The 16,622-nt window shown below is 35.5% G+C and overlaps 1 protein-coding gene across 1 annotated transcript; it reads left to right on the forward strand.

Moving 5' to 3' along the window:
* The first annotated feature begins 730 nt into the window (after window positions 1-730).
* Window positions 731-14,737, forward strand: LOC128985168 (serine/arginine repetitive matrix protein 2-like). The gene is made up of 3 exons (XM_054404550.1): window positions 731-1,036; window positions 4,000-4,211; window positions 7,197-14,737. Exons 1-3 carry the CDS (start codon window positions 935-937, stop codon window positions 11,974-11,976), a joined length of 5,094 nt encoding a protein of 1,697 aa, XP_054260525.1. The 5' UTR covers window positions 731-934; the 3' UTR covers window positions 11,977-14,737.
* The last annotated feature ends 1,885 nt before the right edge of the window (window positions 14,738-16,622 follow it).

Here is a 16,622-nt window from a genome sequence, read left to right on the forward strand (position 1 = left end):
ATAATCGGACCATGGGAACGGGGGATTATGGGGGGTTTTATGGGGTAAAAATGGGTTTTTCCCATTTTTGAACCTAAAAACAAAAAATTTTGCGATTTCTTTCTAAAACGTTTTGTAGAGCTTAAAAAAAAGAAATAATTTAGTATATTGAAGCGCTGTTGTATGCCTAACGGTCATGGAGAAAATTCAAAAATTGTGTAATTAAAAATTCCCATGTTATTCTTATGGAGAAAATGAAAATTGTTGTAGTTTACTTGTTTATGGGTACATATTGATCAAATTTGGCAAATTTATTTATTTCATCCTATACTATAGATGTATGGTCAAAAAACACTTTTTACCTTCCCCGTAGCAGCAAACCTAAGCACTTGTTAAATCTATTGTTATTTAAATAGGGAATAATATGTCTTATTTATGGAAATATTTTAGTAAAATAGTAATCAGACAAGTTGAAATTCGCTTAGTCTGCAGGTTTGCTGCGGCGGGGGTATTTTATATTTTACCAAGTGTTTCTTAGTACTCGATGGAAAAGTTTTGCTATACTGGCGCCAAAACAAAAGCCTTAATACTCTATGCATGTCGTTTTGTCTTTGTCGTCCTTTGTTTTCGTTTCGTTTTCGTTTTCACATTTCTTATGTCATGTCAGAGTGTCAGAGTCAGTGAGTCAGGTTTCTATTGCTATTTTATTTATTTACTGTTCTGCTGTTTTGTTCCCTAAAAAGGAAAAAGTTATTATTTTAATATTTTTATTCGTGTTAGTTATACTAGTGGTTTAAAGTTACGTACCTATTAGCCTACATCGCAGTCCGCTTAATTTTTCCTAATGACAGCGCAAGTGAGCTAAAAAGTCAAACATAGGCCTAGGCCTACTAAGTTGAAAGCTCGTTTAGTTTATTTTTACAAAAGGACAGAATAGTATGTTTGGTAACATACAATGAGTGCAACAGATAATGAACAAGAAAATAAGCGTGAAAGTGCTGAAGACATCGATATTTACTCTGACGTTCTCTCCGACCAGGATGGTTTAATTTCCAAGGTAATATTTAGGTTAGGTTAGGTCTAGCTTCTCCCTCTGCATTTTCCAGAGGGGCTAAAGAAACCTAGAGGCATGTCCATTAACCATTTAATTTTATATCGCTTTCAGCAATGTAGGCTAATTATGACATATCACTTAGCTAACTTAAGGTCCATGCAAATTCAATCTTCCATCCAAGACAAAGTTTTAGAACAGTTCCGCAAAGAAACTTTATAATTTTGGATGAAATATCTGTTTGAGGTCCTAGTCTAACTTATATCGTTTTGGGTAGGCCTGAACAGGATTAGGAAATAAAAGGATTAGGTAGCCTACCCTGAACATGTAACTTATTTGTTCATTAGGCTATAACATGGATTCTGATTTTATCATTCCAGTAAGTATGTCTACTGTATCTCAATTTCTGGTTATCAGTTCTGCTCATTTGTGTTTTTTTTTTTTTTTTACCAGTAGGCCTACGCTGGTCTGTTGCTCAGCGCTTCATGGCAAAAATAAAATAATACATCTGTTATAGAGAAATAATTTAAATATACCATCATAGAGTATACCCTTTTAAGATGAGACATATAATGCTAGTAGTTGTTACCGATTTTGGTGACGTAATTTGGGCAGCTGCCGCTTGGGCCTCGGTCGTCGTTCGGTAACTTAGTGCAGTGCGCCTAAAAGCCCCTTTAAATAATTTAGTATCAAAAATGCATTATAAAACAACAAAACTAGCCTACGACCAAACAAACAAATATCATCAACAAAAACCAGGCTATGTTGTACAACCTACAATAAACACAATATTAGCCTAATAAATAACAAATCAGACTTACTAACATGCCCGAGGTGGCGTAGTTTGGGCCGCTGACACTACTCTGCAACAGCGCTGTTCAGGTAACCATTCAGGTAATTATTTTGCCAGGAGTATAGACCCAATTGGGCTAACCTTCTTTCATGAAAGATGATTGTACATAAGAGAAAATTACAGTGTTTTGAGAGATGGACTGGTATTGTACTGGTGTTTTAGGCGAGAGTTTTCAAATTGTTTTAAAATAAGTAGACAAGAAATAAAATAGTAGACAACAACCAAATGTTAAGCCAGTAGGCCTATTCAAAGAGTTTTTTTTTTCAATTTTCCCAATAAAAATATAAATACTTGCGGCTTATAGAGGGAAGGAGTAAATAAGTCCCTTAAGCCCCATTCACACGGGGCGTATTTACAAGCTACACCCCGACTCCTTTACACGCAGCTAGTAAAATAGCTCAGTGTTAACGACATACTTGCTCAAAAACTGCTTGTAAAAAATCTCTGGAAAAAGTTGACTGCGGCTACTTTACACTCCTACTCGCCAGCTTTTGAGCGAGTAGGCGTGTAAAGTAGCCCAGTGTGAACACAGTTGCATGCGCTTGTGCACATTTTATTCAAAGATGTCGGAGGATTTGGTTCAAGCTACTCAGCGAGTGGAATAAGCATCGTGTGAACGACTACAAGCACACTCGCCGGTGTCTTTCTACAAGTTGGCGAGTGGAAAAGCTCCGTGTGAACGAATACAAGCGCACTCGCTGACTCACCAGCTTGTTACACGCTGGCGAGTAGCTTGTAAACTCGCCCCGTGTGAACGAGGCTTTAGAATAATAGGATTTGGATTTAAATGCAAACTAATATTAATTCTACTTACTTAAGTAGGTTACAAGGTAAAGGTTACTTTGTATAAGGTATTTTTATGTAGGCCTAATTATTAATAAGTAGGCTATGATATGGTAATAAAATTATGCGCTTTCGTGATTTGTATTACAGTAGGCTACTTTTTACACCTGCCAATATGAAAATCATGTTTTCTCAATAACAATATAGACCAATTTTTATAAGTTACCAGTTAGTAGGCCTACAATTTTTGCTTTGTATGTTCTAATCATACAGTATATATAAAAACGTGACAGGGTTTTTTTATTTCACGATTCTGAACCAACCACTTGACGGATTTTCATGATTTTTGTGTTGAAAGAAAGATAATTTTGAGAACTAGGGAATGTCGAAGGCATAATTTTTGTTTAGGGTTTCAGTTTTTAGAAATAAAGTTTTAATTTTCAAAAAGTCTAGCAGCCGACGCTAACATTCTAGACAAGCTTTTGGTATAACACCATTTGCTTAACGTAACAGCTAAGCACATTCAGCGTTTGTGACACAAATTCAGCATTTGGATAAAAACTAAATTAAATACGTAGGGTTGACGTATTCATACTATGTGTAATGCTATAATACGTTAATTTATTTGGCAAGAGCATGAGTGATTATTTAAATATACATAATAATACTAGATGTTCTGATTTATGTTTTATGGCAGTCTTAAATCTTAAGTTTGTTTTAGTCTATATATATATATATATATAAAATCCAATGTAGGCCTATGTTTGTTTGTCCTCCGAAACCGCTCGGCAGATTGTAATGAAACTTTCAGGCATTATTAAGCATTATTCAAGGATGGTTTGTGTGAAGTTTGGTGCAGATCCGTCAAAAGGGCTCCGCCCCAGTGGCTCTGGAGTTTCCCATGTTAACGTTGTGAGTACTCATATTTAAATGGAATTAAAGAATCTTAACAGATGGTTCAACTAAACAATTTGATTCTGTAATGTTCAACAGCATTAAAAAGTTAATGGGTTTACCAACACGGTGCAGCACCATTATTTTTTTAAATTTATGACAACAGCTAATTTTTCAACCAAAAGGTGAGTGAACGTAGCGAACAAACTTCAACCTGGAGGCGAGTTAGCAGCAAGTGAGTGCAGCGAACGAGCTCCAACCTAAAGGTCAAGGTTGTGAGCAGAGATTCAAGCTTATATGTTTTGCGTCTAGCTTCTCAATTGCTTGCTACTTGGAAAGACGATATGATTTACTGCTTTCTACACTCGATTGCTGACTTAGATTATCAGTTATTTTGTACAGCATTTATACCAAGTTTTAAACAAGTTTTTTTTTTCAGCTCAAAGAAAAAGTTGAAAAACTTCTGAAGGAGAAGGAGTTGCTGTTAAAAAGTTTAACTTCCTTGCAGAAGAGCTATGAAGAGCTTCGCAAAGATTATAATGACTTGAAGGAGCAACATAAGACTGTGTCGTTCAACTCATCAGCTTTGTTTAAGACTGCCCAAGCTGAGATCAAAAGGAAGGACAGATTGATAGATGAAATAAGAAGAGAGTAAGTTGGCCCTTAATCTAATATTATATTCTGAACTTATTGCTGACTGAATAACAGGGTGTTCAAATAAAGGTGGGAACATAATTTAACTACAGTAGAACCCCTCATATCCGACCTCGAATAACCCAATCCTCGGGATGTCCTACTGTCTACTTGTTTCCTGTCTGGGGCGATAACGCCGAGGACGATCGGTTAACCGAAAGGCCTATCGTGGCAGACGGATCACCACATTAACGGGTGTTGACGCCGTAACATGCAATTACTTAAGTCACGGAGACAGCAAGTTACGTTCACGGGTGTTGCCGCCGTTGCGAGGGATGATTATCGAAGTCACAGAGACTGCAAGTTACACTCACGGGTGTTGTCGCAGTCGTGGGAGACGATTGCCAATGTCTCGGAGACTGCAAAGTATGCTCGAGGGTGTTATCGTGGTCTCGGGAGACGATTACCGATGTCGCGAATACTGCAGATAATTGTCCTCGGCGATAGTTTTGCCGTTCCGACCGTGGCTGGCTCGGTAAATGGCCCGGTCCCATCATGGTCGGATATGAGGGGTTCTACTGTAGGCCTAATGATTTATTGGATAAAAATAAAGAGAAAATCACAAATAAAACTTTTACCAAAATGGCTTCGTTAAGCCTATCCGTCACTTACCGATGTCAATCGACGGTAAGTCAGTAAATTGATCATAAAAGTACTTAGTGATTGACGGGCTTGTACTTTAAGTTTAGGCCGGCAAAGAATTTTGTTTACAGTGCAACATGGGAAACTTAAATTTGTTTTGTTTACCTTGAGTAAAATTTCTTGCAAATGGCAATAATGTCAACAAATTTAATTATTGTTTATTGGGCTATTTAATGTCGTCATGACTGTAATCTGTGACCAGGATCATCATCCTCTCTTGCAATAGCAACGAAATTATGGCCAGCTCCCTCGAACACGGCGAATCATTAACATCTCCTGGGATCAAGGAGACATTGTAATCACCTTCATTACTCACAATCACAGTGAAATTTACAGTTGGAAACCTTGGAGAAAATTCTGGACTGAGTGTAATACATTGGAGATAAGTGGAAGATCAAGAATATAATTTACCCTAAAATTTTCCAAAATATACAAACCGGTACAGCTTTAATTTAAATAGTTATAATTGCAAAAACATGTACATAAACTTATAAACAAGCCAACCAATAACGTGTGTCAAAGTTAACCAACAAAGTAACAATAGTAGTATCAATATCAAATAGTCATAGTGTAAAGAAAAAGAAAGGTTCCCTCTACTTTTATATATTTAAATATTATATTTAAATATATTTACTCCTTGCAATGCTCTCAAAAAGAATTCTTTACAAATTTTGGTTGTCCCTAGGTTGGAAGAACTTGGAAGGCTATAATAATATAGAACAGAGCTTTGGCAGTGGAAGCTTGGTGTTAAAGAAATATTTAAGTGGGCCCTGTAAAATAAAAAAATATCCCCAGAAGTCCTTATGGGACGTCCTTGGTACTGTTTGAAGTTCTTCCAGACTGAAATACCTTTAATATAATGATTAATAGCCAATCTTAATCTACACTGAATTTAATCTGCTCACTACTACACTAGAATTTAGTGTTGCACTTCAAAGGTGAATCTTTTGTAGTGGTCTGTGACTTACTGAATTGTACTATTATTGCACCAGATAACCAATATTGCTAATAATGAACTACCAAGGTTATTGAGAACTAAAAGTTGAGTAACGATTTGATTTATTGTACAGTGTTGACGAGTACTACAATTGATTGTACCTAATAATTGATTGTTATGTTTATATACAATAATGAATGACCTCGAGTGACACAGTCAATTTGAAGTCTTTGTTTAAGAATGTGAAATGGATCTATCAAAAGGGAAGATACGGCGCGGTTACACACTGATCGCGAATGTGTCAACGGAAGAGTGATATTTGATTTAATTGTTTGAGATGACCAGTACCAAGCAAATCCTGTTCGTTGGCCAACGATTCAAAAACGAAGGTTGAGTCTCGCAGTCCAACAGATTAAACAATATTGTGCTTAATCGTAGTAATATGTATTGGAATGTCGCTTATTATTTTATGGCTAATTTGGTACTTTGGCGGTTCATCTATTTTATAAACTGTCACAACCTCCGATAACACCTCCGTATCAAGTCGAACCAGCTACCTGCTCCCACCTTTGATATTACTTTAATTTCCCCCAAATAAAATACTGACTGTGGCACCCTTGAATGTATTACCCTTTAATATTCAATTATGAACTTCAATAACGACTTTGCAACAAATACCAATGCTATAAAAATCTTATAAAGTAACTCTGAATTACCCTACAAAAACATTTTCATCTATTTCATTTTAATCCTATTAGATTATCACAGCTTAAGGGGGGAGTTCACGCCAAAAATGGCCAAAATATGAATTTTTACAATTTTTATTTTATATTTTTTTTTATTATATATTACATTCTGAACATAAAACAGTTAAAACCAACCTTATAAGATTTTTTTTTCTCATAAAAAAATACTTTGAAGTAGCACTTTGTCAATCACTAAAAGCACCGTCCCGTGTTTTGGTATTCGGTCGTTGCCAAAAATGGCCAAAAAAAAGAATTTTTACAATTTTTTATTTTTTTATTTTTTTTATTATTTATTAAATTCTGAACATAAAACAGTTAAAACCAACCTTATACGATTTTTTTTTCTCATAAAAAAATACTTTGAAGTTGCATTCCGTCAATCACTAAAAGCACCGTGATTTGGTATTCGGAATAGATCTGACATGTTTAAGGAAGTATCTGAGTAAAAATCAAATCAGACAAATGAAAATATGCTTAGTCTACAGCTTTGAGTGATTGGGGTATTTGACAAATATTGGTACCGGTAGTACATTTTATTTGCCTTTATTCTACAACAGTTAGTCAACTGGCAACATCATCACACAAACTTAAACTGTAATTTTTTTCTTTGTGTTGCAGGAAAGACGATTTGGTTTTTCGAAAGAGATCAAGTCAAGCTTCGCCAAGATCTCGAAGATATGGGAATCCGTCACCAAGAAGGTATAGATCTCCAATAAGGAGGGAAAAAGTAGATGACCGAAAGATCTCTTCACAATATCCCAAAAAGACTCAAGAACATTCAGAACTGCCTAAAAATACTATTGAAACAAACGATGCAGTGATTAATCCACCCAAGGTGTCTCCGGAGAAGTTAGAGAATCCAAGACCATCCAACAGATCATCAGACTGTTTGACAAACCAGAAACCTACAAACATATTGCCAGAAGGGGAAAGGAATGATATTCAAGAGCAGTATTCTCAGAAAAGCAATGAAGATAAGAACACGGTTGATTTACCTTGTGATAAAGATCTTGGTACTCCAAAACTTACTGGAAATAATCCAATAAAAGCCAAACCCCCACCCATACAGGGCCCCATTACAACTTATTCTAAAAGAATTTATAAGAAAATCCATGGCATTAGTCCTGAAAAGGTTAACGATATTTTTCTTAAAAATATGGAGTTACCTGTTAAGACTGATGTGATACGAAGTACTTCCAATGAAGAAACAGAGACATTGCATACTTGTAAATCTGATAGTATAACATCCAAACTGCAGAAAGATGTACAACAAATTATAAAGCTGGGAACCTCATGCAAAACATCTCCACCAGCTAAATTATCACCTGAGATACAATCTTCAATAACAGTTGAAGCTCAAACGCCTTCAAGATCCAAAAATACCATTGAAAATATAGTTATCCAGTGTGATCTCAGAGATTCCTCTAAGAAAAATCAGCAAAATTGTTACTCTTTAAATGAAACCATTGAAAATATATTGAAGCATCAAAATTCTGGACGATCCTCTCCTCAGACTAGTTTTGCTAAAGGTAAAAACGTTGCAGAGCCTAAAAAAGACAATAGCCCTGCATCTAGAGCGACCAGCAAATTATTGTCAAATATTAACAAAAGGCCTACAGAAAAGCTGACAATATCACCTGTCACATTTGGGAATTTGGTCCCTAAAGTAGAAAAGTCTACCCCTCTCAGTAGTAAACACATTGACCAATCCCCAACAGAAATCAAATCCGAGTCAAGGAAGCGCAAGCTATCAGAAAATTTCCCTGCTGAAAATAAAAATGTATCACTGAGTCAAAAGCCTAAGCTGGAAACATTTCCAAATGCTGTAAAGAAAAGTAAATTTATAACATCTCTATTTGGCGAAAGCCCATTAAAATCTGGTTTGGAAAATAATGTTATTGTACTGCCAGGAAACAACGCAGATGCCAATGAATTAAAAGCTCCTTCTCCACCTAATGGATTTTTACAACCTGGATCGCCTATTTTCCCTGATAGTCCCTCATTAGATAGTGACAGTGATGAAGATTTAGTCATTGATACAACAGCTGGTTCCCAGATTAATTCGCCAAGGGTGTCAGTTAGTGAAAAGAATAAGTTAGAAGAAACTAATGATAATTTGTCAACCAAGATAAACACAACAAGCAATAAGCCAGAACCCCTCTTAGATAGACAAGATCCTGGATTAGATCCAAGTGCAGTAAGATCAGGAAACACAACTCATTCAATTGTTTCAGAAAAAATAAAACTACTTGAAAAACAAGAAAATGACAATGGATTAATAAATGAGCATCACTTTAGCAAAAAAGAGGAAACAACAATTTGTTTGTCTCAAACATTGGTTGAAAGCAAAGAAACGATCTCAGAGGAAGTGATCTTAGAACCCCAATTAGTTGCTGTCAAAAATGAAGAGGAGCAACTTGCTAACAACGAAGAATCTGATATGAACAATTTAAAGGATTTGAAAAACTCTCAAACTTCTGTGGCATTTGACAAAGTTTGGTCTCCAGAAAAGGTTTCTATATCCAATTTGTCACAGTCTAATAATGATACCAAAACCGTATTTAAAAACAAAATTGAAGACTTTCCAGAAATTAGATTTGCACCATCTCCTCCTCAGTTAACATTAGTTTCTGCTTTTAAACACTCTGAAAATAGTGTCTTTGCTTTGACTGAAGATACATTGGGATTTGTGTCTGCTCTGACTCGTATGCGAGATATATCACCTATAAGAACACCTGTGAAGAAAAGTAATGGGTCTTTGCAACAATCCCAGTCATCAGACCTTATGGAACCCAAAAGCTTAGGCGACCAAGAAAGGGAGATGATGAAGAAAAAGAATTTTGAATTTCTAAAGCCTTTAAGTCAGAGTCTTCAAGAAAGTAATGGTAGCTCAAAATCTGGTGCAACAGGTAATACAACTTCTAATTGTACTAATTCTTCTCCATCCAATAAATCGGCTATAAATAGTAGTTCAAAGCTGTTAACAGTCCCGAAAAAAGAAACAAATGATACAACAAATATCTGTAGAGATAAAAGTGATAACCCAGAGAGTACAAGGACTCCTAACGATTCTAGTGTTGACGTAAGCAACATTAGGACATCACAGTCACCCAGAAACAATCCCTTTAGAAGAACAAAACCTGTTCGACGAATAACAACAGAGACTAAAGTCACGCCTGAGCTTAAAACAACAAGCAATGTAGAAAAAGTTGAACCTGCTTTAATGCGTGAGAAACATGAAGTTGTTTGTGAAAGAGAAAATAGTGAGCAAGTAAAAACCCCTAAGTTTGTTTGTAAAGCTGGTAAAGATGTGGCATATAATGTAAGATCAAGCAAGGTTGTCAATGATTCTGAAATAAAAATTACCAGTAAAAGAGCTGAACAGACTAAACCTTTGAAACAAGATAACTCTCCAGGCTCTCCCACAAATATCAATGCTATTGAAAATCTACTTAGCCTAGCAAAAACAATCTCTTCATCTAATTCTACTTGTAGCAAAACATCTACATCGTTCAAAAGAAGTGAAAGTCTGAAAATGATACAAAAACCTCTACCAATGAATTATCTTAATGTAGTGAAAAATGCCGCTTTAAAGTCAGAGGAAGTCAATCAAGTGTCCCAAAGCAAATCTAAACCATCAGACAACATAATTTCCAGTGAAGGCGATCAGTGCAAGGTCCAAAATAAAAATAATGAGTTTGAACAGATATCACATGTAGAAAGTATCAATAAAAAACTTCGCATTAGTAAATATCAAAACAAAGCTGATAAAGAAAAGGAAAACACGATTCCATCAGAAACCTCAAAATGTAGTGAAAAAACAGCTGACAAATCAACAGAAAAACCAGGTTCGACCCAAAAACCGTTGGCTAAAGATAATAGTGTTTTGCTTGAAAAAGGAAAGAGAAATACATATAGTAAACCCTATTCAAGACGATTTGATGTTTCACACAAAGATAGAAGACATTACACTCGGCGTTCTGTTAGTCTTGGTCCTGAAGTACGATTGAGAACAAATGCCAATCTACTCACTAAACATAAACAGGACCTAAATGCTTTAAAGTTGGTTTCAAATGGTTCCGGAAACATTGAGGATGTTGGAAAAATAAGTGAGTGTAAAAGTGTAGATAAGAAGTCCACTTCAAAAGTGTCTGAAAAGCCTTGTGACAGTGACTCAACAAATAAAAGTTATAAAGAAGATCATGTTATACACAATGAATCAACACCTAGTGAAGGAAGAAAATCAGGAAGCCTCAGCCCAGAAAAACATCAACAGCGTGACACAAAATGTAAATCTCCAGAATTTGCACAAAACCATCAAAATAAATCAAGAAGATCATTAAGCCAAAGTCCAGAATGCAGCATAAAGAGTAGAAGCAGATATGAACTCTCACCTGAATACAAGAGAAGACATTCCCACAGTTTAAAGAGACCTCCTAGCAGAAGTTCTGATTATAGCAGAAGAAAGGATCATCGTTATTATTCCCCAACTAGAACATATAGTGGAGGTAGAAGCCGGCGTTCAAGATATGATGATTACCACAGGAGGTCTCCCAGTCCAGATAGTAGGCGACATAGGTATGATGAGAGGGGACATCATAGTAGACGCTCTCATCATAAAAGTAGGCACAGAGGTGACAGATCTAGAAGTAGGAGCTCAGAATTTAATCATAGAATGATTGATGAAAGACAAAGACATAGGAGCCGAAATTACAGGCGAAGATCAAGAAGTGGCTCCTCCCATTCTTATGATAGAGGGCCAAGAAATACTAGCTCTTCCACACACAAGTTAGATGGTAATATAGTTAACAATATTGCTGATTCTAGTGTTAAACTAAATAATGCAAATCGTGACATAAACTTATCTCAAACTGAAGATAAAAAATCAAGTAAAGCAAAAGAAGAAGATGATGATACAAATTTAAGTTACAAAGAAGAGTTAGAGCGATTGAAAAGACAAATACAAATTCTGTCTGGAAAGGTGGAGACAAAGGAAAAAACTGAAAATCCTACCAAGCAAGATTATGAAAGCAAAGAAAATATTTTGCAAGAAAAGTCTCATGATACCAGCTCAGAGTCGTCTTCCAACATATTGGTGAAACCTATGAATGTAACAGTTCTTAAAAGTGAAACAATCGAGTTCAGTCAAACAATTGTCACAGAAGAGTGCAGCAGTACAACTGAAATGGAAGATGTTGTTTTGTCTAAAATAAACTCTGTAAAAGAAAATGTGAATCAATGTTTAGTAAAGAATCAAGAAAATTCACCAAGTACAAAACCACCACATTCTGACAATGGAACTTCACCGCTTTTACATGAAAAACCAAAAATAATTCAAGTTAAAAGAAGAGCTCACAGACTCGGTGATTCTGAGGTAAAAGTTGTGTCAATCAAGTAGGTTACCTTAATTATGACCTCTCTCAGTATTAAATTATCGCATAATTTGTTCAACAAATATTGTAGTTCACTTACTTTTTGCCTTTGAAACTAATATAAAAAAATTAATGGCAATTAGTAGAAGTAACAGAAGCCAATTTTATATAGCTGAATTTTAATTTAACATTTTTTAACGCATGAGTGTAAATTTTTGACATACAATTTTAAAATAAAATGTTGTTCTTATCTGCCTAGCGTCTACGGATATAGAGAAGACTGCAGATTAACTAGATTGCTAGGCATATACTGGCCAGTATTAAGATAGAATACATTTTGTTATATATTTACATTGTAATGATTATCAAGTAAGTCAAACAGTTAAATTTGTGGACATTTTACCTTTTAACTGTCTCGGTTTCCCTTTTCCTGGTGGACAACAATGCCACTCATTCCATAATACTTGTTTATTGTTGTATAAAATTAAAATCATAACTTCAATGAATTAAAAATGTTAGTAGGTACACCAATTAAGATATCCCATAAACTGTTTTTAAACTCTAAAGTGTGTCCATAACTTGTTTGGAAACTACAATGCCACACATTCCTTCTTCTTTTATGTTATTTGAAATTTATTATTCTAATGATATTAGCATAGATCATACTCCCTTAGTAGATTTCTCATCCTTATAGAACAGCTGAAGCCAATTTTATTGTTAGTTCTGTCCGGTGCACTTGTAGAGGTTGTGTTTTGTTGACAATTTGTTCCTTGTTATTTCAGTAATCTAAAACCTTGTTTTATCAAATAAAGTTATGTGATATAATCATAAAAAATAACTTGTACCCTAGTTATATAACCAAACATTAATGCAGAAAACATGAAATTAACCGTAAAATAATAGAAAACAATGTTGTTGTCACTAACGCCCAGTGTCACCGGACATGAACTAGACTTGAAAAACGAGCGGTACTTTCTTATTATACGGAGGCCACCCTTATACAGCGCACTATGGCGGTTATGTTAGTTAAGGTTATCATAACAATATGTTTGTAGGACTTTCCTCGTTTTGTTATGAATTGAACGATACCAGATGAGTCATACTTTCGCTCGCCAAATCCCCTCCGAGTAGGCGAAGGTCAAATCTTTGACCGGAGTGCGCGCATCACCTGTCACACCGCCTGTATCTCTTCCAGGGTCCTGAGTGATGACTCATCTGGTATCGTTTGATTCATAACACAAACGAGGAAAGTCCTACAAACATATTTATGATAACCCAACCTAACATAACCGCCGCAGCGCGCTGTATACCTACTTGGCGGAGTACATGTGGCTGCTAGCGGCGGCAACACATTCAACTCAATCCTTGCCGACATTGCTGCCTTCTGGGCAGGCCCGTTTTTAACCATGTCAGCGCCCTAAGCACAACTAATAGTTGTGCCCCTTTGCAATACATATACAGGGTGTCCACCGACCGGGAAAACCGGCAAACCCGGGAATCATGCCTAAATTTTGTATATCCACCTGGTATTTTCAATTTACCGCCATCGCAAATGACAAAAGTGACGTTTCTGTGACCGTGGGAGACGACAATATGAGACGATAGCCTATTAATTAGCTTGTCATTAGCTGTATGGGCTATTAATTAACAGCTGTGTCTAAGGAACATGTCGGCCTTAGTCCCTAACAAGGCTACAAGATCGCGCCACTCATCCTACCCTACCCTCATCCTTCACTCATATTTGGGTTAAAATATGCACATAGTGGCGTCCCCATCTTAAATAATTGATAATTGATAATGTCCAGACGACCGCGGGGAAATAGTTAGAATTTTGCCTCAATCACGGGAGTCGGTTACGATGTCTACACGGTCGCGATAGATTATTAGAAGTTTACCGCGATCATGCAAATACAAACACCAATCTATTCCCCTAATTTTTGGAGAGCCCCAAAAGAAGCCAATTGCCTCGCGCCCTAGGCACGTGCCTGACAAGCCTATTTGGTAAATCGGTCCTGCTTCTGGGGGCATAACTCAAAGGCCACTAATTGTAATCATGTCAAATTTGGACAGTAAGTCAATTAAAGTGTATTCTTTTCAATTATGTAGTTATTTTTAGTCTCCAGTAAAAAAATCCTTCTAAAATAAGTGCCTCTGTGTAATACAAAAGTACCAAATGAGCTTCAATTTACAATGGGATGAGACGTCTACTTGTGGTAGGTTAGTCTATGATAGAGTAGTTAGTACATCATTTTAAGATACCTACTCTGCTTAAAACTCGGGTTGGTAATTAAATTATAGTTATAACTTGTTATTTTAATTTAATGTTAGTAATCTGCGGATAAGTAAATAGTATCTAAGGATTAAAAAATATTTTTAATTTCTCAAATAGCAAAAAAGTATCTCAACCGGCACACTGCCTTGATTTTGTTTTGTATTTGATTTATTGTACAGAAATCTCTGTTTTATTATTTAGAAGTTTGATTACAAAATTAAAAAAAAATATTCCTTCATTTTAAGGTGTTTTAAAAATATGTGGTATACCTTTTTGTAAGAGGTAACTATTTTTGTGATTCTTTATTTAGAAGAGATATTCACAAATTATTACTGCAGATTGTATTGTATTCTGCAGATTTTATTAAATTGTGATAGAACTTAAACTACTGTTAAAGTATGTATTATTGTAATGTTATGTCGCTTCCTATGGATTGCTATCTAGAACTGTTTATGTATACCATATCCTTGTACATAGAACATATATTTGTATTAAACTGTTTGTAATTTTTGTAATTATTTGATCTCTCTTTTAACCTGACTTACTATTAATATTGACCTGTAAAATCCTAATGGTCAAGCCTGCTAGCAAATTATATGACTGTGGTGCAATTCATCCAGTGGACGCTTGCCTTCTAGACCAATAATTGTTGGGTTATTGAGTAGCTCTCCAACACATATAAAGCTAACTTAGATTACATGGCTTGATTTGGCTTTTTAGTAAGAGCCAAATCATTTAAAGTTTTTTTTTTATCAAATGAATCAGGTATGAGGTATCCAATTGTGGGGATGGGGAAAAAGTCCACCCTATAAATAGTTTTGAGATAAACCCCTTTTAAACATACTTATGGGCAGTATAAAGGTTGCAATAACCATTTAAAAATCTTTCAGCCTACACGTACATACAAAATAGCCTAGGTAAAATTGCAAATATTTATTGAAAAAAATGTTGTAGATGCACAAAATATCTGCTAATAGAGTATGATTTTAAAAAGTGATACACTTAACGTAGAATCAAAGTTAGGGTGGCATTTTGAAGAGGGTTAAATCATCTAAAGTATGGAGGTTTCAATATGTTTAATATCGTACCATAAAGCCTGAAAAGATTGTGTTTTCAAAAGCAATTGGGTTAGTACTTAAGGGTCTCAGTCAGAAAAAAAGCTACACAAGGCATCACACTTCATCATACACACCTCAACCTCCACTCATATATGGGTATAAATCAAATAAATATGAATAACTAGCTGTACCCGCGGGCTTTGCCCCGCTTAACTTCATAAGTATTCGCATGGTTCAATCACGTCCTGGTTGAAGTTCGTTCGCTACGCTCACTCACCTTCAAGTTGGAAATCGTTCGCTGCGCTCACTCGTTTTCAGGTTAGCTCGTTCGCTACGCTTACTCGCCTCCAGGTTGATGTTCGTTCGCTACGCTCACTCACCTTTTGGTTGCAAATTAGCTGTTGTCATACATTTAAAAAAGTCATCCCTTTTATTGTTTATAATACAGTACTTTTATAAAGGTTTTTATGTTTTAATATTTAACATTGGAGAATTTAAAATTGGTTAAGTGCACAGGTGTGCTGCGATTGTGGTTTAATACATTTGGACTTATTCAAAAGTAAAATAGTTTTCTGTGCTGCAATCTGAAGAAACACTGTGGCACTATTTCAAATCATGACTAATGCTAATACAGAATGTTGTAGTTATTCAAACGTACAAAACAGTTGGTGAAAGTAAACATCTGCTTTTAAATTATATTTATTTGTAAACATTCTAGATCAAAAAGTCTGACATTGGCCCACTTAAAACCCTCTGGGGCAGAGCCCTTTTGACGGATCTGCACCAAACTTCACTCGAACCATCCTTGAAAGATGCTTAATAATGCCTGAAAGTTTCATTACAATCTGTCGAGCGGTTTCGGAGTCCATAACGTATATACACATATATATACATACATACATAGTTCCTCTTTTATAGATATAGATATGCACATGAAATTAAAGGCCTTTAATAGTAGAATACAATGCAAAAAATTTCAACTCAAACTGACAACCGAGTCAAAATTAGCAGCTGTTCTAACATTGCTTTCATGTTGCACATTAATCATGCGAATCAACAGCCAACAGGTAATTTTTTCCAAAATCACCACATAAAGCTTTTGTTTTACAGTACCTCCAAATAGTTTGTTTTATCTACTTTGTCAGTATAAATGAATCCCTGAGTAATCGATTAATATTATTTGTTGACCTTGGAGTGCCGGACACATATAAATTCCATCAATGACATTTAGAGCGATTTTCATTGTCCATGACTACTGTTTGGAGTAACTTAAGCTACCGATACTGAAGTTAAAATTGGAATAAGCAACTTGAACACATTGTGCAAAGTTTAAGCTTTGCAA

This window comes from Macrosteles quadrilineatus, unplaced genomic scaffold, assembly GCF_028750875.1.
Source record: "Macrosteles quadrilineatus isolate MER2022 unplaced genomic scaffold, UCM_ALF_1.0 Scaffold_2__2_contigs__length_208266976, whole genome shotgun sequence".
Taxonomy (NCBI): Eukaryota; Metazoa; Arthropoda; class Insecta; order Hemiptera; family Cicadellidae; genus Macrosteles; species Macrosteles quadrilineatus.

Coding starts and splice junctions, on each gene's coding strand:
- LOC128985168 (XM_054404550.1), top strand. CDS start 935: ATGAGTGCAACAGATAATGAACAAGAAAATAAGCGTGAAAGTGCTGAA. Junction 1,037..3,999: donor AGGATGGTTTAATTTCCAAG/GTAATATTTAGG, acceptor TTTTTTTTTCAG/CTCAAAGAAAAAGTTGAAAA. Junction 4,212..7,196: donor ATAGATGAAATAAGAAGAGA/GTAAGTTGGCCC, acceptor TTTGTGTTGCAG/GAAAGACGATTTGGTTTTTC.